This window comes from Topomyia yanbarensis, chromosome 3 (genome assembly GCF_030247195.1).
Source record: "Topomyia yanbarensis strain Yona2022 chromosome 3, ASM3024719v1, whole genome shotgun sequence".
NCBI classification, from domain to species: Eukaryota; Metazoa; Arthropoda; class Insecta; order Diptera; family Culicidae; genus Topomyia; species Topomyia yanbarensis.
In genome coordinates this window covers 292,208,505-292,234,668 of record NC_080672.1, presented here as the reverse complement: position 1 = coordinate 292,234,668, position 26,164 = coordinate 292,208,505, and the positions used below count along the sequence as shown (strand labels likewise).

General features: G+C 38.9%; 1 protein-coding gene across 2 annotated transcripts; it reads right to left on the bottom strand.

Moving 5' to 3' along the window:
• Positions 1 to 12,876: 12,876 nt before the first annotated feature.
• Positions 12,877 to 16,791, bottom strand: LOC131690995 (mucin-2-like). Of its 2 annotated transcripts, XM_058977116.1 has the most exons (2): positions 14,524 to 16,791; positions 12,877 to 14,484 (listed from the first exon to the last, which is right to left on the bottom strand). In XM_058977116.1, the coding sequence occupies exons 1-2, from the start codon at positions 16,621 to 16,623 to the stop codon at positions 13,480 to 13,482; spliced, it is 3,105 nt and encodes a 1,034-aa protein (XP_058833099.1). In that variant the 5' UTR covers positions 16,624 to 16,791; the 3' UTR covers positions 12,877 to 13,479. The 2 variants fall into 2 exon arrangements, with proteins under 2 accessions (XP_058833099.1, XP_058833098.1); XM_058977115.1 differs by having other exon boundaries at positions 12,877 to 16,790.
• Positions 16,792 to 26,164: the final 9,373 nt, after the last annotated feature.

Below are 26,164 nucleotides of genomic sequence, written 5' to 3'. Positions count from 1 at the left end.
CCGAGAAACCGATTTGGAAAAATCAACAAATTTTGTTTTGTAACCATACTCTTCAACTCGTAATTCGGAACAAGATGTCGGTTGAAAATGAAATTCAATAGCAACCTATGGGAATATTATACCTTTCATTTGAATCTTAGTTTGTAAAAATCGGTTCAGCCATCTCCGAGTAACCGATGTGGACATTTTGTTAACAAATCCGCACATACACACACATACATACACACATACACATACACACATACATACATACACACATACATACACACAGATATTTTGCGATCTCGGCGAACTGAGTCGAATGTTATATGAGACTCGGCCCTCCGGGCCTCGTTTAGAAAGTCGGTTTTTGGAGCAATTGCATAACCTTTCTATATAAGAAAGGCAAAAGAATAATATTTAATTAGCTTAACAAGCATGAGTTCAATGTTATCTTCATGTGATTATAATTTGCAAAGGTTGGTGGAATGCGTTTGAACGTGTAGGGAATGGGGGTTTAGTAGAGTGGGTGTGGAGGATGCGTCAGAAATCCTTCATCTTATTTCGGTATACGGGGTGGATGAAGGAAATCTGGGCGTGAGGGTGATCCAAGAAGAGGGGAGTGATGAAGGAGGGAGGTGTAAGGGCAAGGTGGGGAGGGGGGGGGGTAAGGGGCGGCTACGCAATACTCAACTGCATATTTTGCCTTCCATTTGAGACTTGGTTTGAGAAAATCGGTTCAGTCATCACCGATGAACCGGTGTGACTTTAATTGTGGAATATGCCCGGAATTCCGGACTTCCGGAATCATCGATAGTGGACAATATATTCAAAGAATGTTTGATTGGCAATCAGTGATCTAAATCTACGATTAGAAGTAATTTGGTGACCATTTCAATAGTTTTTAGCCTCTGAGGTATTACGATTGTACCGATTTATATGGGAAATTCCAGTGTATCCTTACTAACACCCCTGTAACTCCGGAAGCAAGAGTCAGAACCGAATGAAATTCAGCAGCAGTCAATGGCATTACTGTATCTTTCATTTGAAATTAAGTTCGTAAAAATCGGTAGAGAATTTGTTGTGGAATGGGTGTGATATTAGCTTAGGAACTTGGCGGGTTCCCCGAGGGCGTCATGAACCGTCATAGGTGGCCAATGTGGTCAAAGCTGCTTTGATTGATCATTAGTGATCCAGACCCGCAAACTAGAGTAATGTTACATCAATTTTAATATGTTTTACATCATTTGAACATTATGGTGGTACCAGTTTATATGGGAATTTGCTGTGTGACCGCACTCTTCAACCCGTAACTCCGGAACCGGAAGTCGGATCAACTAAAAATTCAATAGCAGCTTATGGGAGCGTTATACCTTTCAGATGAAACTAAGTTTGCGAAAATCGGTTCAGCCATCTCTGAGAAAATTGTGTGAGTTTAAATGACACACACACACATACACACACACATACACACACACACATACATACACACACAGACATTTGCCGATCTCGACGAACTGAATCGAATGGTGTATGATACTCGGCCCTCCGGGCCTCGGTTAAAAAGTCGATTTTTACAGTGATTGCATAGCCTTTCTTTATATGAGAAAGGCAAAAGTGGTCATTTGAATAATTGTTCTTTATTTGACAATAAATGTTACTCTTGAATGTTCAGTGGGCGTAGTCTTTCTATTTGATAGCAGTTCAAAGTTTTTGCCTATCTCATATAAAGAAAGGCTATGCAATCACTGTAAAAATCGACTTTTTAACGGAGGCCCGGAAGGCCGAGTGTCATGTATGTGTGTGTGTGTGTGTCATTTAAACTCACACAAATTTCTCAGAGATGGCTGAACCGATTTTCGCAAACTTAGTTTCATATGAAAGGTATAACGCTCCCATAAGCTGCTATTGAATTTCTAATGGATCCGACTTCCGGTTCCGGAATTACAGGGTGATGAGTACGAACACGCAGAAAATGTCGATTTTAATAAATTCTGCAATGAATGCATAAAGGTGAAATTTTTTCGAAAATATGACCACAACTGCTTCGATTTGTAGTATTAGGTCACTAACATCCATTCAAAGTCTATTTGGCCACATTGGCCGCCATCATCGGTTCCGGAAGCCCCGGCGGAAGTATCTAAATTCAGAATAACAGTCACATCGTTTTCTCGGAGATGGCTAGACCGATTCGACTAAACTTGGCCTCAAATGAAAAGTATTGCGTCCCCGTAAATGGCTATTTAATTTCATCCCGATCCGACTTCCGGTTCCGGATTTGTAGGTTGTGGCGTGCGATCACATAGCAAATTGTGATTCAAACCGATACTCCGATGAAAGCAAAAAAGGTAAAAATTTGGCTAAAATGTCTCTCAAACAACTTAAATTTGCTGTTCTAGGTCACCGACGGCCAACCAAACTTTCGTTCACTACATTGACCACCATAGACGGTTCCGGAAGTGCCCGGGAAAAGCGGCCATCTTTCAAAATTTACGAACTCACATCAGTTTCCTGGAAATGGTTGGGCCGATTTTCACAAACTTAGTCCCAAATGATAGCTATAATATCCCCACAGATGTTTATAAAATTTCGTACGGATCGCTTATATGGGGCCGGAAATATAGACTAAATCGTCCGGTCACATATGAAATTCCCATATAAGCCGGAACTCAATTTTTTTTTCAAAGGGGGGGCCCCATGAAATTTCAGAAATCGAATTCGTATTTTTGATGCCAAACATCTTTAAAATGCATGAAACGTCGAGATTTTATGTTATCTCGAAAAAAATTTTCTTTGTAAAAATCGACTTTTTGGGACTTTGCCGATTTCGCACCTTTTTTCAGTTCAATATTACCGTGGCTGTTTTTTCTTCTTCAAAATTTTAGAACTCGAAGAATTTTTTATTTTTCTGTATATAGTTGTCATGTGATGTACAATAATAAAATGTAATATATGCATTTAAAAGCTTTTAATGAATATAAACAACGCACACATTCTCGTGATTCATGATTGAGAAAGGCACGATTGCACCGCTAGGTGGATTAAAATAGGTTTTATAATTAGTTCATTTGATACGGCTGAATGCGATAACATGGATCAGTCGTTAATCTTTTAATAAAAAAAAACAACTAAATTCAATTCCTGTCTGTTGGATCCTAGTAACGCAACTTGCTGCTGCGTGTTGAGATCCTTTTTTGGCGGCCCAGCATAAGCTGCACTGTCCACCTTTTTGGGGGTCAATCCGTCTGTCTTGCATTATCGTACACGTAGGGTGATTAGCCTTGCTTTCACCGATTGGCAGCGGTCCACACTATTTTTCGAATAACTTCTAATGGAAATCATATTACACGGAGCTACAAAAAACAAGAATTCAAAGAACTTGTCATGTGATCTAGTATGGGTTGTAGGTTCATTAAAATACAACACAAAATGACTTTTGAACAGTTTAATTACCCTCAAAATCTTGATCATTGAGAACTGACATATAAATCATGTTTTCAATGTGTGTAAGGAATAAAACTGTCGTTTTTAAATGTCACTAGCAAGTACCAACTTGCCACTAGCTGGCGCTACAATCGGTAAGCAAACGCTATTCGGGCGTTGCGTGCAAACTTGGATACAAAGGAGATTCATGCATGCGAAACTGTATGCGATGGTGATCGTGCATATTTTCAATTAAATGCTTACACAGGTTTTTCAGGAAAGTTTGTTATAGCTTATATGTCTGTATATGTTCTCTGTGTCTTGATTTATACGATAAACATTTTCTAGGACTTTCGGTATACAAAATTAGCTACGTTGTCATTTTTCATTTCATTTTTTGATTTTTCAACAGTTCTGGAAAGAAATAATAGACCTTTCCAACGATATACTAAGGTATGTAGTTTTGTAAGAAATGATGTGAAATGCAAAATGCTATTCAACTTTTCTCATATCAGGGCTTCTCGCGCAAGAACTCTTAAGGCGAAAAATTCACTTTCGAAATAACCGCTGTGGTGCAATACTGATCATAGTAGCAATGCCATAGTTTTTTTGGTTCAGTGTATTCCTACCGATTAGTTGTTTACATGAATTGCTCCAACTATTTTTACTTTTTGACGAGATTTGTGAAGTTTTTATCGTTGTTTGTCGTGTTAATCGACTCAGTATTTTGTTTTTAACATTGTTATTGTGCAGTGTGAAAGTGTCTCCTGTTTGCTTTTGTGTTGGGAAAAAATCAGCGAAGAACGTAACTGAGTGAACTTCTGTGACTTAACCACCAAAACTTTCCACCGAACGCAGCGCCATCTATATTTCATTATTCGCATTCTCAGATCGGCACGCATTATGGCAAGTGCATGCGATCACTGCGCGAAAACCGTCAAATCGGATGACGACTTTATTGAATGTATGGGTTTTTGCAAAAATGTGGTACATATGCAATGTGGAAAACAACTTAACAAGCCGTTTTAGAAAAAACTTGCGGAAAACCCAAACTTATTTTGGATGTGAATGTGTCAAGCTGATGAAGTTTGCTCGCTTTCGCGATACCGTTTCTGCACTTGGATGTGTTATCGCTGCTATCGCTGGGAAAACGGATGACGTCTGTGCTGAACTAAAGGCCGAGTTATCCAAAAATAACCAGCAAATTTCGCGCCTGGCTAGAAAGGTTTCAACAGCTACTCCAGTACGGCCAAACTCCGGTACCTCTCGACCACCTCAGAAACGTCGTCGCGAGGATGGCCCTGATCCGAGCAATATTCTTGTTGGTGGTCGAAAGCTAGTCGATAATAGCAACATTGTTACGGTTCCACCTCCCGCGCCGTTGCTCTGGGTGTATCTTTCCCGCTTTCATCCTAGCGTTAGCAAAGAGACTGTCGAAAAAATGTCTAAAGAAGGACTAAATTGTAACGAGGAGATAAAGGTTATTCCGCTTGTTAAAAAAGGCATAGACGTCAGTACGTTGAACTTCATATCCTTCAAAGTTGGAGTTCACCCAAAGTACCGTGATGCAGCTCTTAATCCTGACACATGGCCGCAAGGCATACTGTTCAGGGAATTTGAAGACAGCCGTACCCAGAACATTTGGAGCCCGCCGACTGATTTTCCACCGCCTCCAGAAGAAGCATGTACCTCTCTAATGCAACCCGGCCCATCAATGGTCCTGCAGAGGACTCCGCAACGATTGGCTATGCCACTATACCAAGCCACACCGCCCTTGTGAAGGAGTATCGATGCCGATCGCATACTGGGATGCAACGCAGTTGGTACTATGGAAGCCCTCGATCCCCCCGCTACAGTCGAGCCCTTGCCGCCAGCGTTCATCGGTCGTCCCGGTCCTGAATGTGTGGGTGGGGAAAGAGTCTTCCAAGCCGCCTTTCTCGGCAAGTATTATAAAAATTGTAACGATACAACGGTTGAACCGATTCACGCTTCTAGCTCATCGTACGACTCTCGCCGCAAGCTGCTACCACCCCGTTCCTGTTCTCCGCATTCCGCCATCGGGTTCCAACGCATACTGGGACGCACCGCAGTTGACACTATGGAAGCCCTCGATCCCCCCGCTACAGTCGAGCACTTGCAGCCAGCGATCATCAGTCGTCCCGGTCCTGTGTGTGGGATGGGTGAAAGGGTCTTCCAACCTGCCGCAAATGGCAAGTATACATCTGTTCCGAACACTTCAAGCGCTGATGTATTCTTCGCTTCCAGTTTTTTGCCTTTTGCTCCGACATCTTGTTATCAGATGCCAACCTTTTCTCTCGACGACGACGATAGTCGTATTTTGGGGCGCGACGCAGTTGATTCGGGATGCCTCGAATCCCTCACCACAGTCGACCAGGCGACCGTGAACCGTTCCGATACTGTTCGTGGGATTGACGAAAGGATCTTCCTACACGGCAACATGGCTTCGCTCTCTGCTGTACCCGATCCGTCCTCCAACAACATCGAGGTTTACTACCAGAATGTTGGTGGCTTAAATTCATCAACGGACAGCTATTTGCTCGCGACCACGGGTTGCTGTTACGACGTTATCGCCTTGACCGAGACGTGGCTCGACAACCGTACTCTGTCTCGCCAGGTCTTTGGTTCAACATTCGATGTCTACTGCTGTGACCGCAATGCCCTCAACAGCCACAAGACATCAGGCGGTGGTGTGCTTATCGCCGTTCGCCGTGGTCTAAAAGCCCGAGTGATCAACGATGACCGGTGGGCGAGCTCCGATCAAGTGTGGATATCAGTGAAACTTGCCGATCGCAATCTGTTCCTGTGTGTTGTGTATTTTCCACCTGACAGAATTCGTGATTCCAGCCTGATCGATGTACATCTTTCCTCCGTTTCTTTTATCGCCTCGATCGCCGCCCCGTCTGATGATATCGTTATACTGGGCGACTTCAACTTACCTGGCTTGACGTGGTGCCAAGCAAGTAATGGTTTTCTACGATTGGATATCGAAAAATCTGCGCTTATTAACAATGCCAGTTGTATTTTGGACAACTACAGCAGCGCAACTCTTCGGCAAAATAATAATGTCACCAACGAGAATGGACGTACATTGGACCTCTGCTTTGTAAGTGTCCGGGACTGCGCTCCGTACTGCTGCACTGCACTGACTCCTTTAGTCAAGCAGGTGCGTCATCATCCCCCACTACATCTTGTATTCGCTGGTAACCTAGGAGTGAATTTTGAAGACGTCTCAAGCTCTATCGTCTACGATTTTAAAAACGCTGACTACGACAGCATCATTAGCACGCTGTTGGATATAAACTGGGACGAAAATATTAACAATGACGACGCGAACGAAGCAGCGATGACGTTTTCTAGTATTAGGTTTTACACCAACCGACGTAACCCCACAAAGTGAGCCGAATGAACTTCGTTTGATAATTCTCGGTGGTTTGTTTACATGGAAGTTACGTGAGCTCGAATGTAATGGATGAGCACCCGTTGCACTCGCACTCACGCAACTGACAAGGTAAACAAACCACCGAGAATTGTCAAACATGAACTTTATTCACCATGAGTTCATTCGTGTCGTCATCTTGTAGAACTCAATTCTTAACTACCTTATCGACCGCCATGTACCAAAACGAACAATTAGTACCGATGAACACCCTCCCTGGCAATCAACCGTCCTTAGACGTTTAAAATCTGCCAAACGAGCTGCATTTAAAAAAATCTCGAAGCATAAGACACTTGCATTACGAAATCACTACTTCCAACTCAACCACGAATACAAACAACAAAGTAGACACGCCTTTTTTAGACACCAGCGAAACATCGACCGTCAACTGAAATCCAAGCCCAAGTCGTTCTGGAAGTATGTTAACGAGCAGCGAAAAGAATCCGGTTTGCCATCTTGTATGTCGTTTTATGGAGTTTTAGGTACCGACACTAAGGAAATTTGCCAACTGTTCTCCGACAAATTTTCAAGCGTTTTTTTCAACGAGCGCCTGCCACCACAACAAGTCGCTGCCGCCGCTAATTTAACTCCTTCTCCAGGACGAACCATCAACCGAATTTGTGTCGATTTAAAATGTAATTAGTTTAAGCAACCACCATTGGGGCCAAGGGGCCTGTTGGTGAAGGTAATAAACATAAACATAACTAAACATAGGTCCGTAGTCAGGATTTTGTTTCGGGAGGGCCTTTAAAAATCAATAATGCATACATGCATTAATTCTGATAGCTTGGAATAGTTACTGGAAACTGAATGTAATTATGGAAAGTTCTTAGTGAAAACAGTTCCAAAACTAAGACAGTAGACACCAAAAATCCTGAAAATATGCTATCTTTAGGCTATAGTGCATCGACGAATTTGATTATTATTATTAATTTACAAGTTACAATTTTCTCTACACTGAAAAAACTAGACACGGTAACATCATGTGGAAAACACTTGAATTGATTCAATTGTAAAAACATGAAAAGGATACGTTTACCATTTGAATATAGTGTGTGGACAATGTGATTTTCAAGTGGAATTCTTGCGAACATTATGTGAAAGTCACATAAACATCAAATCAATGGTATAGACTGAGATTTCCAAATGAATTACACGTGAATATCGATTAGTTTTACCTATAGATTTAATGGGTAGAAGAATCGGCAAAATCAATTGTTTTACATATGGTTATGCACTATATGTTTTTTACATAAATGTTATGTGGATTGCAAGTGCACTTGAAAATGGTGTTAAATTTCTGTTATTTTTTATCAGTGTAGTTACAAAAATGAATATTCAAGAGTACTTTGAGTAAATACTTTGAGGTGCTTGAAAATGCTACGTATTCAAGATTACGTTTACAAGGTGTTTGCTAATCAAATCGTGTTCCGCCGTGATGGAGAACGAAACCAACGTCAAGTTTATCTCCATGGATAGGAATGTATCAGTGTGAAATCCAAGTTTACCGTTGCAAAGTATGTCCGAACAAAGTGACTGTCGAAATTTGCTTTAAGTCTTCTGATCAGGCAGACGATTTGTAGATGCGGAAAATAGATTCAACTCTTCTTTGCATGAGCAGGCGTCTTGCTTCTTTTACTAGTTCTGTGACTTCACCTGAAGTTTGCGTTAACTCAACTTGATGACATTTTCAATTTAAATGATACTAATCTTGTTGTAATCATAGAAATCCTGAGAAAAACACATGTTTTTTTCGTTCGACTCTCGTGGGAAATGGGTTAAAGACTATCGAATAAAACAATTTTATCTGTATTGAATAAAATATCCCAAAATATTTTCATACGGCGCTTTGGATGTAGTTAGGATACTAGGACTACGTAGTTAATGGAAATTGTCAAGAAGGATCCGGTTCGCGGTGATATTTAAAAATTCTTGAATCAACAACTCTGGCAAATACACTGCACTTCTAAATAGTTGCAATTTTGAGATTCAGAAATCATGAATGTGCATTTTCACTAGCGCTACCTAGTGGCAGAATCCTAAACTATTCAGTGTATCATTTCGTTGGTGCTATATTACTCCCGAAGGAGAAGATTGGTTTAAAACCGTCTTTATGCATGAAGGGCACAATACCTAACTATAGTTAGTCCAGGTGTTTGCGTTTCGACTTCGTCTCTTCAGAACCACGGCACTTGACCAATGCACCGGGCTGACGCTAAGTCCAAAATTAGAAAAAACTACTTGTGAACACACTAAACGACTTCTACCTTATGATGTCCCGTTGGTGAAGACGTTCTGTTTCGCCTGCTTAGCTGAAAACAAGGTTCGATTTCAGTAGGTCTCATCAGCAAACAGTACCTCTTCACCTACGGGATATCGTAAGGTAGAAGTCGTTTAGTATGTTCGCAAGTAGTGTTTCCAATTTTGGTCTGAGCGTCAGCCCGGTGCATTGGTTAAGTGCCGTGGTTCTGCAGAGACGAAGTCGAAACGCAAACACCTGGACTAATCACTTCGTAGGTTTTTATCTCTTGTGCAACTAACAAATCAGGAATTAGAGATACAGTAGACCCAAAATGGCATGGTCACTAGCGCCACTTAGTGGCAGAATATCTAACTATTTCGCATACCATCTCGTAGGTTTTGATCACCAGAGAAACATCTGCTCAAAAATCAGACACTTTTGATACAGTAGATCGAAAAAATTAATGCTCACTAGCACCGCATTGCAGTAGAATTCCGTCATATTCAGTTGTCTATCCGAAACGCCATTATCTACTGCTCAAGTTTGCAGAAGAAAGTAGTGCTCCAAATGATACGGATCACGAGTTATTCTAAAGATTATCTGTGTTGTACAAAGTACAACGCGCGAGTGCTCGTGTTACAAAATTTGGTGCGAATCCCGGAGGGTTAAATTGAAATACTGTATGCAGTAATTATCTCTGTGATGTGATGCTTCATCATTTTCTTTGAATGAAACTCTGTAATTTATTCGAATCAGTTGAAGAAGAACTACTGACTATTACTAGAGACTTCCACTCTAAAAATTTAAAGATTGAGATATCTTCTGCTGAACTCCTCCTGCAACCGTTTCACGTAATGCGCCGAAGTCAGATTTGGCCAGAACACGACATCATTCTTCGGTTGATCGCCGGCTGGTCGCACCGACCTCCCGGCCCAAGGCATGGAAGGATTTCAGCACATTGTTTTCCGTCTTCCGCTTCATTTGCTCGTTGCTCTTACCTTCGTCCAGGAGCGCCAGGATCTTATTTATGGGCACTTGGATGTATCCAGCTAACACAAAGTGCGTCACGATGACGGACTCCGGGGTAAAGCCAGCGGCAATAACAAACTATCGAACGTAGTTGCTTCACTGCTTTCGCCATTTCTGCCGTAAACTAACTGATAGGGCTGTCATTTTTTCTGTATAGGAGCCTATGATTCTCCGGTAGACCCACCACTGCATGCCAGTATAATCGCATGAATTTTTTTTAATGCGTTGCTAAACGACACAGAAAAGACTCCATCACCCTGAACAAAACCTCTACACGCCCTGGTAATTTGAGTATGCAAGATTCCCATTAATTGTAAGTTTCTCTTTGAAATATTGGAATATTGTAATGCTCACTTGCGGCTCCAGGGAAAATGTTATCGTAGAAAGGCATTACGTGATTACTTGTTTTTGCAAAACTTTCGGAATTGTAACTTTTTATTTAGTACATTGTAACACATTGAACCAATATAGTTGACGTAGAAAACAAATATTAGTGGTTCTTAGTGGCTTCCTTGAGGAACACCTTAAGTAATTTTATATAAGATTGAGTGTGTTATATTAACTCTAGTGAAGATGGTTCGCTTTAGGGTAAAGTTATCAACCGGTCAATAACTAGATAATCTCTAGTGGTTTACGCTTCAGTACAGCAATGTTACATCCTGCGTTGTAATACCACTCAGTAAAATCGAAATAAATTGCGTCGATTCGTTGTCATTTCAAGCCATTACCTGGGTACTATTAACCCAGCGATTCTCATTAGTCTGGCCATATGAATACATCACCGGTTCAGTTAAAAAAATAGGTGGAATTGGATCTCTCTGATCATCAGGAACCGATCTATATATCCAGAACCAGGGATGGGATCATTACACTGCTTTCGAAAGATTATTGCTTAAAGATTTTGTAATAGAAAATGAGGATGGTTCAAGATACTATTCATAGGAAGAATAATCGTTCGAAAACATCATTTTAAGAACAAGATGTAATAAATTGATAATTCTTTCTAGCGAAATATTTGATTTCGTGAACTGTAGGATTAACCAGATTTCTCGCCTCTCTAAACTTATGCCAAGAAAACGTTTTCTAAATTGGAAATTCCAATTTCCAAAACAATCTCTAAGGTATATTTCGCCGAGAAGTTGTGCTCCCCCTTTCCCATCGGGCTGATGCTATACCTATATTAAAGACTAACGATTCCGTTAAAATCTCTTACTTACTAAATTTTTTTGTACTTGCAGGTTTGTTTTAACCCCATTTACCTATGTCGAGTTGATACGCTTTTTTACTCCCCAAATATCATCCCGATGGAAAATGGAACATTTCGCACGTGCCGTTGGGATAAATCTGTGCGGTGGATAAATAAAATTATTATGAACATTGCATCTGAGAGGCGGATATGAATGATGCATGTCGGGATCATATTTGTGCTTTTCGAATCTTTACTCGCAGCATGAGTTTTGCGGTTCTTTTCGACGGAAAATTATCACCAGCCCCATTCATATTCAAACAACGTGTGCTCAACTCGGTCCGCGTTGTTTGGTGAATGCGTTCGATCTCGGTTCGCGTACATAGCGTATAATAATCTGTAGCGTATCCCACTCGAGCTGGAATATTGACAATACAATTTTGATAGATGGTATGTTTTGGTTAGGATTGATGTATTTTTTTTTTTTTTATTTCTCGTGTAAGAGCAGGGTGTATGTAATTTGTAGCGATTGTTTTGTTAAAATAAAATATATGCAAAGCACATATAATCTAATATATTGTAGAGTATTTCGAGAAATCGACTTTCGGTAAGAGTTTCAACGTTGGTTTTCGCCTAGAGCTAAGATAATTCGATTTTTCTTCTTGAATAAGCTAATTATCCAGCTTCGTTTTACAAACAAGCCAAACAGAAGTGAAGAAGAGGAGTATTCCGATATAAAACATGGGCATCTCACTAAGCAATTGTTTTAAGTTGCTGCTGATTAAGTATTTTAATATTATACCAAAGACTGTCACATTCAATGCCCTAATTTTGACGATTTTAACACCATCTTTCGAGTTCTCATTCAAACAGTAGTTTACACGAGATCGGGCGTGACATTCCTCATTTCGAAACGAAGGGTTTTTTTTGTATACTAGATTTTATGAAAAAGTCGTTTCGACTTGGTTGCATAACGTAAATTTATTGCATCCATTATTCCATTAAAATAAGATATACAGTATATACACCAAACAAGCGACGAGGTTATTGTCTCAAGCTGCTGCTGTCGATCAAAGCATATTGGCTTCTCGTTTCTTCACAGTATTTTAATTTTAAAATCTACAAATTAGGAAAAAAAATCAAGATGTTCCTTTGGAAACAAATCAAAAAACGATGTTATACTATTAACTCACAAATTGGACAAAATTCGTACATTGTTCGAATGGCCAATTAGGTAAAATTTATCTTTGTTATCATTTTTCTACTGAATTTGTAAAAATGATGGTTTGGAGAGAACATAACTTTCCAACTTTTTTTTCAAATATATTTCGGTTTTATCTTCAATAAGTAAGGCGTCAGAGGCAAAAAAAGCTTTGTTGTTGTGAATCGAGAATTGCAAATCTTTCCATTGCTGTTATGCACATTTCTAATTACGTAAGCGAGCACGTAGTTTTTCTTTTCCCTTTGAATAAAAATAAATAATGAATTTATTATTTAGTATTTCTTTTTTAGTACTCTGGAAGTAAGATATCTACAATATCCAATATATAAACAATTGCATTGACTATTGCATCATTTGCTTTTTTTATTTAATTTATATGAAATTTAATAACATTTTCTGCTTCCTATTTCTTCAACGCCATGATTTTTTCCCAGCACACTGCTGGATAGCTGGAAGGCGTTTAAATTGTTTATTCAGATGATCGTACTTTGCCTTGTTTATGAGTGAAGGTTGGTCGAAATTGAGATGAAACATCGGTTACACATCGCTGTCCGCTATTTAATCGTCTAATTCATTTTAGTTCAACCGCAAATTGCCCTTTTGCAGTTTGAAATGGCATCAGGCATCGAATTCCGTCATCTACCCGTCATCCCCGGAATTTAAAATAGCGCCAGACATTGATATACTTTATCAACTCGTCAAACCCATACCAAAAATTATTAAACTCGAATATTGAGGTAACAGCGATTGCAAAATAGAATCATGCGATTACTATTGAAATGTAACAGTAACACTTTGTCCAATCATTTCTGTTAGAGATCGATTCATCAGAGCTTGCTTCTTCTAGTTGACCCTTATGAATTATTTCAGTTGTTGTAGTGTACGGTTCGATACTTGTAGATTTAGCAGATGTTGTTGCTATGTCTTCTTCTGTTCTATATTTATACTACAAGTATTGCCTCTGCAGTTGTAGTAGCGTTTACGGTTGTAGTTGTCTCTTCTGTCGTAGTTGCATCTTCTGTTGTAGTTGTTTCTTCCGTTGTAGTTGTTTCTTCTTCTGTTGTAGTTGTCCATCCTATTGTAGTTGTCTCTTCTGCTGTAGTTGCCTCTTCTGTTGTAGTTGTTTCATTTTCAGTTGTAACTGCCTCCTCTGCGGTATCCGCCTCTTCCGTTGTAGCTGTTTCTTCTTCTGTTGTAGTTGCATCTTCTGTTGTAGTTGCCTCTTCTGTTGTAGTTGTTTCTTCTTCTGCTGTAGTTGCCTCCTCTGTTGTATTTGCTTCATCTGTCGCAGTTGCTCCTTCTTCAGTTGTAGTTGTTTCTAATGTTGTAGTTGTCTGTTCTGTCATAGTCGCTTCTTCTGTTGTAGTTGCCTCTTCTGGTATAGTTGTTTCTTCTTCTGTTGTAGTAGTCTCTTCTGTTGCAGTTGTTTCTTCTTCTGTTGTAGTAGCGTCTTCTGTTGTAGTTGTTTCTTGTTCTGTTGTAGTCACATCTTCTGTCGTAGTTGTTTCTTCCGTTGTAGTTGAATCTTCTTCTGTTGTTGTTGTCCATTCTATTGTATTTGTCTCTTCTGTTGTAGTAGCCTCTTCTGTTAAAGTTGTTTCTTCTTCAGTTGTAGTTACCTCCTCTGTTGTATTTACCTCTTCTGTTATAGTTGTTTCTTCTTCTGTTGTAATTGCCTCTTCTGTTGTAGTTGTTTCTTCTACTGTTGTAGTTACCTCTTCTGTCGTAGTTGCCTCTTCTGTTGTAGTTGTTTCTTCTTCTGTTGTAGTTATTTCTTCTTCTGTTGTAGTTTTCCATTCTATTGTAGTTGTCTCTTCTGTTTTAGTTGTTTCTTCTTCTGTTGTATTTACCTCTTCTGTTATAGTTGTTTCTTCTTCAGTTGTAGTTGCCTCCCCTGTTGTATTTGCCTCTTCTGTTATAGATGTTTCTTCTTCTGTTGTAGTTGCCTCTTCTGTTGTAGTTGTTTCTTCTTCTGTTGTAGTAGCCTCTTCAGTCGTAGGTGCCTCTTCCGTTGTAGTTGTTTCTTCTTCTGTTGTAGTTGTCCATTCTATTGTAGTTGTCTCTTCTGCTATAGTTGCCTCTTCTGTTGTTGTTGATTCTTCTTCTGTTGTAGTAACCTCCTCTGTCGAAATTGCCTCTTCCGTTGTAGTTGTTTCTTCTTCTGTTGTAGTTATCCACTCTATTGTAGTTGTCTCTTCTGTTGTAGTTGCCTCTTCTGTTGTAGTTGTTTCTTCATCAGTTGTAGTTGCTTTTTCTGTTGTATTTGACTCTTCTGTTATAGTTGTTTCTTCTTCTGTTGTAGTTGTCTCGTCTGATGTAGTTGTTTCTTCTACTGTTGTAGTTATTTCTTCTGTCGTAGTTGCCTCTTCTGTTGTAGTTGTTTCTTCTTCTGTTGTAGTAACTTCTTCTATTGTAGCTGCCTCTTCTGTTGTAGTTGTTTCTTCTTCTGTTGTAGTAGCCTCTTCTGTTGTTGTTGATTCTTCTTCTGTTGTAGTAACCTCTTCTGTCGAAGTTGCTTCTTCCGTTGTAGTTGTTTCTTCTTCTGTTGTAGTTGTCCATTCTATTGTAGTTGTATCTTCTGCTGTAGTTGCTTCTTCTGTTGTAGTTGTTTCTTCTTTAGTCGTTGTTGCCTCCTCTGTTGTATTTGCCTCTTCCGTTATAGTTATTTCTTCTTCTGCTGTAGTTGTCTCTTCTGTTGTAGTTGTTTCTTCTACTGTTGTAGTTACCTCTTCTGTCGTAGTTGCCTCTTCTGTTGTAGTTGTTTCTTCTTCTGTTGTAGTAACTTCTTCTGTTGTAGCTGCCTCTTCTGTTGTAGTTATTTCTTCTTCTGTTGCAGTAGCCTCTTCAGTCGTACTGGCTTCTTCCGTTGTAGTTGTTTCTTCTTCTGTTGTAGTTGTCCATTCTATTGTAGTTGTTTCTTCTGCTGTAGTTGCTTCTTCTGTTGTAGTTGTTTCTTCTTCAGTCGTAGTTGCCTCCTCTGTTGTATTTGCCTCTTCTGTTATAGTTATTTCTTCTTCTGTTGTAGTTGCCTCTTCTGTTGTAGTTGTTTCTTCTACTGTTGTAGTTACCTCTTCTGTCGTAATTGCCTCTTCTGTTGTAGTTGTTTCTTCTTCTGTTGTAGTAGCTTCTTCTGTTGTAGTAACTTCTTCTGTTGTAGCTGCCTCTTCTGTTGTAGTTATTTCTTCTTCTGTTGCAGTAGCCTCTTCAGTCGTACTGGCTTCTTCCGTTGTAGTTGTTTCTTCTTCTGTTGTAGTTGTCCATTCTATTGTAGTTGTCTCTGCCGTTGTAGTTGCCTCTTCTGTTATAGTTGTTTCTTCTTCTGTTGTAGTTTCCTCTTCTGTTGTAGTTGTTTCTTCTTCTGTTGTAGTTTCGACTTCTGGCGTAGTTGCTTCGTCAGCTGTGGTTGTCTCATCAGTTGTAGTTGTTTTATCGGATGTTGTAAATGAATCTTCTCCAGGTGCCTCGTCGCTATTGGTTGTCGTCACTTCCTCTTCTGAATCGGTCACCTCTTCTGCTGTAGTTGGCGTTTCTGTACTTAACAATTCAGTTGAGCTAGTGGGTATCGATTCTGATCCAGATTGTCCATTAGTCGTTGATTCTTCTTCAGTGTCGGTTGATAAACTGTCGGTTGTGGGTGTTTTACTACTCGATTCTAAGGTAGTTGGATTTACCCCACAGTTTGCATTTGCAGGGAAGTCGCACACTTTAACCTGCGCATTGAAATGCAGTCCCGGAGGACAACGCTGTTCTAGCTGACCACCATTTAAACATATGTAGAACTTGTTGCAATCTTCGTGAGAAAGAAGCGCACCGGAAACACACGATGCCACTGCTTCCTCCACAGCCGTAGCACATTCAGCATTTGCTGGCCAGTCACACGTCTTCAGGTGATCGTTCCAGTGAAGACTGGCTGGGCAGCTCTGCACTATCGTTTGTCCCCAAAAACATGTTAGAAATTTTCCACAGTCCGTCGGATGAGGCAGATGAACCGTTTGGGCTGCGTGTTCCTGTTCCGGGCAACCCGGATCCTGGCCGTAAATTTCGACGAAGAGTAACGCGAAACATAGTACCTTTAAGAACGTCATTTCTTATCGATGTCGCGACTCTCCCTTTACTGAGTACAATACGCGGCAAGATTATATTTATAATAGAACTTTTATATAAGTTCAGCGACTTTGCCGAAGCTGTCGACCGTCTCGCTGCGAAGAAGTAGCTTTCTGCTACACAAAGCGCGAGATACAAGACAAGATACTGTCGGAACACATCTTGATAAGTAAGGGGTACTAACTGTACCTTTGTTTGAAGTTTACGAAAGAACACCCCACGCCGATGTTTAATTTTCTGATAGTGGACAAGTGGCGGTGATATCACAGGCTTAATGGCCAGACTCTAGTGAGAAAACAAGTGATATCAATCCTGACCATCATATGTACACATTTTGAAGTGTCTGTTGAGTGGTTGAACGAGTTGTTATGTTTGTAAACTTCCGTTCACATGGATTGAGCCATTGAAATTAAATGAAATATGTAAGTAATGGAATACTGCACATAAATTTGATTTTTAGTTAATTTCTAAAACAGCACAGCGTTGTTCATTTCAAGACAAAATCTATTGGGATAACGCAATCATCTAATCACACAATGCCAGAAGTTCAAAAACAATTTAAATACTTACCATTGGCACGTTTCTCGTAAACGTAAGATATTTCTTTTTGTTTCTTCTAATCAAAAACTCTGCCGATGACTTCTAAAAAATATGTTTTATTGCTTATCGAGGCTATAATCACTATTTTTTTGCTTCTTTAGCTCAGCTTTTGCTCAGTTGTTTTATGGCTCTAAATGTTTAATTTATCATGTTTTTTTTTGTTCGGGTAAATATAATATAATCGTTACTGCTTTACAATATTTTCAGTGTATATAGCTATGTAATATAGTCATAGCGTTACCGCGTTGTGTGTGTGTGCGCGGTTTCCAAATAAATAGTAGGACAAACCATTTGCAATAACTTATAAGTTTTGATGGAATGTTTTATTCTGTTGGATTCATGTTTCAAAGTTGGTTAATGGGCCTTAAACATTGTTTTGCTTGATTCTTTGTTTATGTATTGCTTGTGTTAAACTAATGCATTTTTTTTGGTTTCCCACTTAGAAGCATTCTACTATACAATACTTTCTAGACTGTATTCGTTTATATCTTAATGACTTAATGACAAACTACAAAATCTGCCAAACCCTACGTAATAAATGGTTGCTATTTCTTCCCGGCTGTAAATGTAAATATATTTGAAAAATTATCAAAAAGGCCTATTTCATTATATATACTTTTTTTTAATAATTTGTTGCATTTGCTTTCCGTTTGACTTGTTATGTACGTTTCTAAACACTACTTTTAATGGCTGATGTAAATATTGTTGTTTATCCCATTGCAGAGCCAATGTCTCTACTAGCATACCATCAGCTTAAGTTTTATCCTTCTGCGGTACCGTGTCACGCACCAAGTGCCTCCAATGGCATCTCAATTGTTTGGTCTGTTGAATTTTTATTTGATTATAATTGGTTTGGAATTGCTTTTCCGTTAATTTGACGCTGCTGCTGGTTTTCTCTATCATCTACGGTTCTAATATTCTAATATCAAAGCCATGCCTTCTCTAATTGAATATTTTATTTTATTCGGTCACCCTTTTTTATTGGCAATGCCTTCCGGGTGGGTGCTTAGTAAAAATTGTAATTATGTCTTTTTCCTGTGTACCACTGTTTGACTGGCTGGCCTCTTGTTATTTTGATGTTTTGTTGTTTCGCTTTCTGCTGTGTCTTTTTTTTCTCGGTCACGATTGTTTGCGGAAAAGGATTTACTATAGCTCTAGTAGTGTGGCGAAATATTGCTTTTACGTTCTGGGTTTCATTTAAATTGCTGAGCAGACGAGAGAATTAAATCGTTTAATTGCTTCCAGGCTTTCGTGTTTATTTGCATATTTTGGGCCAATTGCTTTCAAATGGAAGGGGTTCCGCTTGGTTTATTAAAGCACGGTCTCTTTGGGGATATAATTGAATATTGGGTTACATTTTCTTACAGCTACAGTTGATGATGTAACACAAATAAGGAAATAAAAGAAATACATCTCCTAAAAAATTGTCGTAAATAGAATAGGATAACTTGTTGGGACTTTTGTATTGATGTCTGGTAATTTCACTGCTGCACACCTGTAAACAGAAGCGGCGTTACATCAGAAGGATTTGAACTTAACCTTTTTTTGTCATCTGTAATTTTATATAAGTGCCGATTTTTGCTAAAATCACGTTTTAATGCAATAGTTGAAAGTTTTTTTTACTGGCTTCTTGTATCTATATTATAATATACACGCGTGTTTAATTTAAGCATTGTTTTTCGACTGCATCAATAATAATATTTTGTCAGAAACAGCTATCACTCATATGGTTTTTGCATTATTTTTACTCCTTTTTGCTGTTCCTAAGTGTTTATTTGTGTGCTAACTTTTAATCATTTTTTCTCTTTTATTATATCTCCTTTTGTCTATGACCAGAGCTTGCATCTAAATGTATATATAAATATAATCATCATATAATTGCTTAAGTTGTTGTCGTGTTTCTTTCTGTGTATTTGCGCTTAGCTACTAAAATCGTTGTATGCAGTAAACTCGACGGTTGAATTGTGTTTTATTTTTTAATTTGAATCTGTCTTCGTCAAATTACCTTTCAACGTTGTAAGAAATAGATTTCGGCAAAATTATGGAAGTACACTCAGTAAACCATTATTTTATAATTTTAAAACAAGTTTTGCAGGAGTAGTAGTGGTAATAGTAGTTAATAGTAGCCCCCGTAGTGACAGTACACTTCCAACCTGTTTGGAAACCATGAAACTAGATTTTTGGTATAATTGGTAGCGGTGATCATTCTACATGCTCAAAGTTTGAACTAAAAAAACCGGAAGAATCGTACTGAATTAAAAAATCAGCCTCATTGCGCCAAAATGCTATACACACAAGTCTCTAGCATTAAATGAAAACGACAATCACTTGCAATTAATCCATCCATATATATAAAAGTCAATGTCAATGTCAATGTTCACATAGATTTTTGGACTCCCAAACGGCTTCACCGATTGCCGTAAAAATTATACATAATAGGTATTTGTAATGAAGCGTGTTTGTGTGCTATTTGTTAGGGACTCTCTGGCCGCCAGATGGCGCTTCGGAACGAATTGTGTTTTTCTCTTATTTCGTTGAAAGCCGCAGCAACGCACGATAGGTATTAGCTAGTGTTATATAAAATCATTTCATCCCTTTCTATACATACGTTTCTCTTCAACACAACTGTCAAATCGTTGCCATCATATTCTCGTGCCTATGCTGGTTGTTATAGTAACGCACGGTGAGTCTTTATTTTCAGTTTGTTTTTTATTCACTCCTTATCATTATCGTTAAATGCAATATTGCGGCTCATTCATTACATACTGTTTCGTTGACCGTTTGATTAAAGTAGCAAACACTGCGATAGCCGGTACAACCGACAAAATCAGTCTAAAAGCGGTTCCATGGTGGTGTCCGGAGATTAAAACGGCCGTCTGAACAAGAAGAAAAACACTTGGAGCACTAAGGCATATCCAGGCAGAAGAACCACGGAACGTTGATACACTAAAACGCTTCCAAGAGGCACGGGCAGCCGCAAGAAAGTCGATCCATGACGCCAAACAACGATCGTGGGAGGAATTCGTCGCGAAGATATCTCTAAGTTCCACTGCAGCGGAGATGTGGGAGACAGTGAACTGGTTGAGAGGAACATGTGAACATCGACTAATTGTTATTAAACGGCACAACATTACCGCGAAAGATACGCAACCTCCGACTATTCGCCATTGTTCCAAAAGGAGAAGAAAAGGGCCGCACGAAAGTACGTGAATTTCTCGCCAGATACCAACGAAACTGTGAACGAGCTGCTGTGGACACTCGATAGAGGTCGAAGTGGCTCTTCAGGCTCGGACTGCATCGGTTATCAAATGCTTCAGCGACTACCATTGTCGGCGAAAGCTGTCATGTTGGAACTCTTCAATAGAATATCCAACCCTGTTGGCGAACTGGAATAGTCATACCAATTCCAGAGCCAAACTCGAGTGGCGCGGGTCCAGCTGTATTTCGTCCAATCACCTTAACAAACTGTATGGCGAAGGTTTTCGAACGAATAGTCAACAGACGGTTGACTGTCGAGCTAGAATCGAGCGGGCGTTTTTACAAACGACCGGTCGGCGTACTGACACATACCTTGCAGAGTTGTCTAATAGCATTGTTTGACTTGTCCAAGGCTTACGACCCCACCTGGAGGTATGGCATCTTACGAACACTGCAGAAATTGCAGATAACGCGGTAGAACCTGAGAAGTGCACATCCTGAAGATGATTGGTGCCAAGTTACTTCGTAGTCAAGGCTCTTCTATACTGCAGATCGGATCCGCAATTATTACTTCACGATTTTTGTATGGCATCGGACTCGTTAGTGCTGTCATCAAAACATGATCAGACACACATCTGCACCGAGCAGCATATTTGAACCTGTAGCCCAATTGGCCATCAGAGGAGAATGCTGACCTTCCCATAGTGCACCGAGCTTCCGAATATTTGACAGAAATGATCGGAACGCCGGAATGTAGAATTTAATCTAATCTAATCTAATGATTTTTTCTTTTGACACGAATTCACCAGCGGCATAAAGTGTAGTTAATAAAAAAGAACAACAACAATCGCACACGAGACAGCATCGAATTGCGGATTTGCTGACTGTATGAGTTTTAACACTCTGTTCTCATGTGCAAGAGCAGAACAGTGCTAAGATGTGCAAGCTCATAAGTTCAAATCAAATTGCGTCCGTCACTTTTCTCTTTCAACGTGATATCGTCCAAATATTTATATATGACTTTTTTACACTTATTATAACTATCTGATAGCATGGTTAGATGGATAAAGTGCTGATTAGTAATCTACCCGTGCGGGCTGGTTTTTCAGTGCCAGCGGTCTTTTTTCAAACGCATATTGGTCACCAATTTACATATATCGATAAAACATGATGTTTTCTGTTTCTTGCATTTCATGCAAGGAAGCTTCTTGCATTATTTGTACATTGTCAGAACTCTTGAAAGTTGAGTTAGCGATTCTTATATTAATGTAAGCGCCAGATATTGTATTTTCCATCATGTAGTCGATCGTTTCCGGAGAGCGGTTTACTTTATATTAAAGTAGGTGTATAAAAATCTCTTGACTAGAGCGACACTTTTCAGTTTCCCGGGATCCGGAAAATAAATACGTCTTTTCCCGAAAAATCCGGGATCCCGAGAATACTGACAAAAATTGAAAACGTATCGTATTTTTGAAATAAAACTTATTAGTTGAAAAATTCTCAATGCTGATTGTAAGCATATTTTTCCTTGCTAAAACGAGTTGTCAGACGATGTCCGTTTGGTGGACTACAGATCATTGAATAATTTGGTAACTTGTGACTCCGTTTATACGACGTCAACTTCTTTTGGATGATTTTGCTTGGATATACAGTCTTATTTGCGGTAATCACGATTGTGATTCGATGGAATTTGGTCGATTTAACGCAAGGAACTCTCAATGGTCATCTTGTATATTGGATAAAATGATTCCGCTATTTCAGATCTATCGAATTCGATTTTCATCATATTAGAACATCTCCAAATAAAGATTGAATCAGAATCAACCGGATAATCCATAAACTGTTTAGTGAAAAGTAAAGTCTGGCATTGATTTTCGGCTTGTTTTCAGGCGTGTCTGCGGAATGTGTGATCTTGAGGCCATCCAAAAATACTGTACTCCCGAAAACAAGTTTGGAGTTTCATACATCCCATAATTTAAAAATCATGCATAAATGAATGCCAAATTCATAATAAAATTGATAGTATATTTCCAGTTTTCTACAGATTGGTTGTAATATGCATTCGATAAGCTACTCAACTATTTCTTAACACTGATCTAGTCATAGTCGTTGTACGCGACTGTAGCGATTAGATTCCTTTTTTTAACACCACTCAATCTAATGGTAATTGGTCCCAGAAGCCCAATTCCAAATACAAACTTGTTCGAATGCTTTTGGTTTACTCACAAGAATTTTTAAGGTTTTATGAAATGACAACAATGGAAATAATAAATTCAGTAAAAAATGCCAGTATCATCTTGGGCCCTATTCTCACAGTCACGTCACCTAGTGACTAGAAGAAAATTTCCTTCTAGTCACTGAGTGACGTGACTGTGAGAATAGGGCCCCTTATGTATCCTAAAATCCTCAGATGTGTAGCTGAAGATAGAAGGATTAGCGTTGCAGAAGACCGCAAATTGATCCGATTTGGTGGTTAAAAGATATTTTAATATAATTGTATATGCTGCCTCTCTTTCTCGCACATGCTTAGAATAGGACATTTTCAAAAATTCTTTCGACGTGTGAATTTAAATAACTTTGTCCGGTAACTTTCAACAATTATGAAACTTTCAACAAAGTTTTTAAAAAAGTTATAATACCAGAGGCTTTGAGGTATGCAAAGTAACTGTGGAAGTTTTTGTTGAATTTTGATTTTTTATTTCCGATTTTCCATATATTTCACCATAGAAACATTTAAACTCTTGTGAGAGCTAGAGATATAGAAATAAGCTCGTATTTTGCATACGGTTTGTAGAGCTAATTATCACCTGGTTTATTTTACGATATTTTAATAGATCAGATATGAAAAATCTAAAAACAATGAGATTTTTAAACATTTACCCTATTCACACGAGAAATTAAAACTAGTATTGTTGATCGTGTAAGTACGTGGATGTTCTTCGTGTGACAGGTTGTAAATTAACAATAGAGCTATTACCTTCCATCTCTAGGAATAAAATGATCTCATCTATGGAGTATGTGTTAGATTGTGTACACACATATATTTGTGAAGCTACTGGCTTCTATACTGCTCTAGTTCTTACGGCGAAGCCAGTGTGCGGACCAAGGAAATAGCTTTCTCGTATGCGATTGTACTCGGGAATCCGAAATATCTGCTGTTTGTTCCATTATTTTTCTCGCTCTTTGAGTTTTATTTTTTGCACTTCTCCTTCTCTCTTGAAATCTATCAGTAAAATGATAAGAAGACATGACAAGGTCTAAATTCAGGGAAGGTGGCAGTCAATTTATGTTTATACTTAGGATTAGAAAACCGATACGAGTCAATCCTTGAGATCAAAAATAAACATACAGTAATAATACATCGTCTTCTGGCATAATTCATAGTGTCGTCACCAGTAAGGTTGTAGCTCAATTGCAAAACACTGATGCGTTGCTTGTTTATAGCTTGGGGCTATTTTGGAATTTACATTGGATTAAATGCAAAGCGTACCGTACCGTTGCAGGAAGGTTTCATTGAATTTTCTTCTAGACGATACGATAGTGTGAGGTTTGTTTAAAATCCAATAATCAAATTAATAATTCTAGCTAGAGCACATTTTGAATTCGAAATGTTGAAAAAGTTTGAAAATATTTTGATATTACGAATGTGGATTTGTATCCATTTGAATCTCGTTCATAGCTTTAACACTCTTATCGATTGTTATACCAGTTGCATTATTAATCCCTTCTGACATTGTTAAACTTCCTCTTCCTTTCAACTGGAGGAGTGCTGCACTTCACTATTGCAAGACGTTTATTGATGGTGTCTCGTATATTGCCTTGGCCTTATTCTCTCGGAATCACCATCAACAGCTATCCGTTGTTACAAACAGTTGCGCGCATGTATTTAGGGTACATGTTGCTCTTTTGGTCTTGGTTACATTTCTCATCACAGATATCCAACGGTAGTACCCAATTACCGCCTAGAATTGAGCTTCATCCATGGCGGCCTTAAATATCGACCAGCACCTTGGATACTGGTTCTCTCAAGGGACGCGCTATATGCTTTAGCAGTGTCGAGCAAGAGTACACTCTTATAGAACAATACTGCCACATGTGTTGCTGTGCAGATGCTATTGCATCCTGGCCAGCCCCTCCGGAGACAAGCCGAGCGTTTGGTCGCTTGACTGGTTGCCGGCTTCTTTCTCTCATCGGGGAAAAATAATGCAGCCGGTCGCGCAAAGGCGGAAGGCGATTTTTATTGAAATAGGATTTCTATAAAATATTTTTTTACAGAAAGATATTGAGTATTTAGGGTTCATAAAAAGGTACTCAACTGTTCAAAATATTTCTTTGGTGAAAATTTGATTTTGTTTAGATCAAGCTGTTCCAATGTACATACTTTTACGCATGACTACAAAAGTAATTTTTCAGTATTACATTTTTGGTTTTCTCAAAAATTGCCTTATGTAAAGAGATGGAACAGATTTTGTATTTATTTCAACCTGTGTTTGAATCCGTATAACATTTCTTACTACAACTGTGTTATAAATAATTCTGATATAATTTGGGATTACCTACAAAATCTGTTTGTCAGATTAAACCCGATTAAATGTTATATACTGTTGAAATCATTGTTTCTAAAGTATATAAATACGACCGGATAATGTTTTATAATTTTGTTTTTTATTCATCGGCTTTTCGGTAGAAACGTAGAACGATAACATACTTCCCTTGAAAATGGCCAAAACCAATGGCCGAAACGTCGGGCAGTATACAATATCCGTTCTGGTTTGAAAGACCGAAAAGCCGAAGAATAAAAACAAAATTGTTTCTAAATAGTTCACGGAAACCAATCTATTTATCAGCAGACAGAACTTCTGTATTTGCGGCGCGTTACTTGTGACCACTTGTTTGGTTGGTCACGTAGGAAGCTTTTAAACATTTTTGGTTTTAGTGTCGTTAAGTATTGTGCCCTTCATGCACAAAACGGTTCGATAAAATTTTCTTCTGAAGGAAGAGTATAGCTAAGTTGAATTCTCCTGCTTCCAATGTTTCAGCATCCCGAAATCAGATTCATGAAAAGGTGAAAAACATTCTACAGGAATCTTAAAAATTCGATGACAGGAATCAGAATACATTGGATGGATTGGCAAGTTTCCCATGTTATACGGAGAGTTGTGCCTTACTATGATATCTTATCACTTTTCTGATGGGAAGGAAAAGGAAGTTGAAAGAAAACAGGTAGGGAAATGAAAAATGACAACAAAATACAAAACAATACAAAAGCCGGCATTTTTTACTCCCGAAAGAATAATGAACCTTACTAATTAAGTCTATAGCTATTTATCACACTGTGTTGAGTTTTGACTCCCTGCACAAATTATCATCTATGTATGGAGAACTGAAAATCCGGATAAGCAATAGCATTACTGCAGGGAAGTTACATATCAAATGATATGAAGCTCCGTAATCGGATTCACAAAGATCACACGAATAATACTCAGCACGCTGAATAGTAGGGGTGACATAACCATTGAGTTTACAATGTGCAGTCAGTGCTCTGACTAGAATTTCTCTAGTGCAAGGTCACTAAAAACAAGCATATGCTCATTCCAAGTAATTAATTGGGGCCACAATCCTGAGTGGCTAGTTGCGCGGTCTATATTCAGTTACTGTTCTAGAGCTCAGTAACCATAAGACTGTATGCATAAGAAAGTGCTTCTTGTTTCAGAAATAGCGATT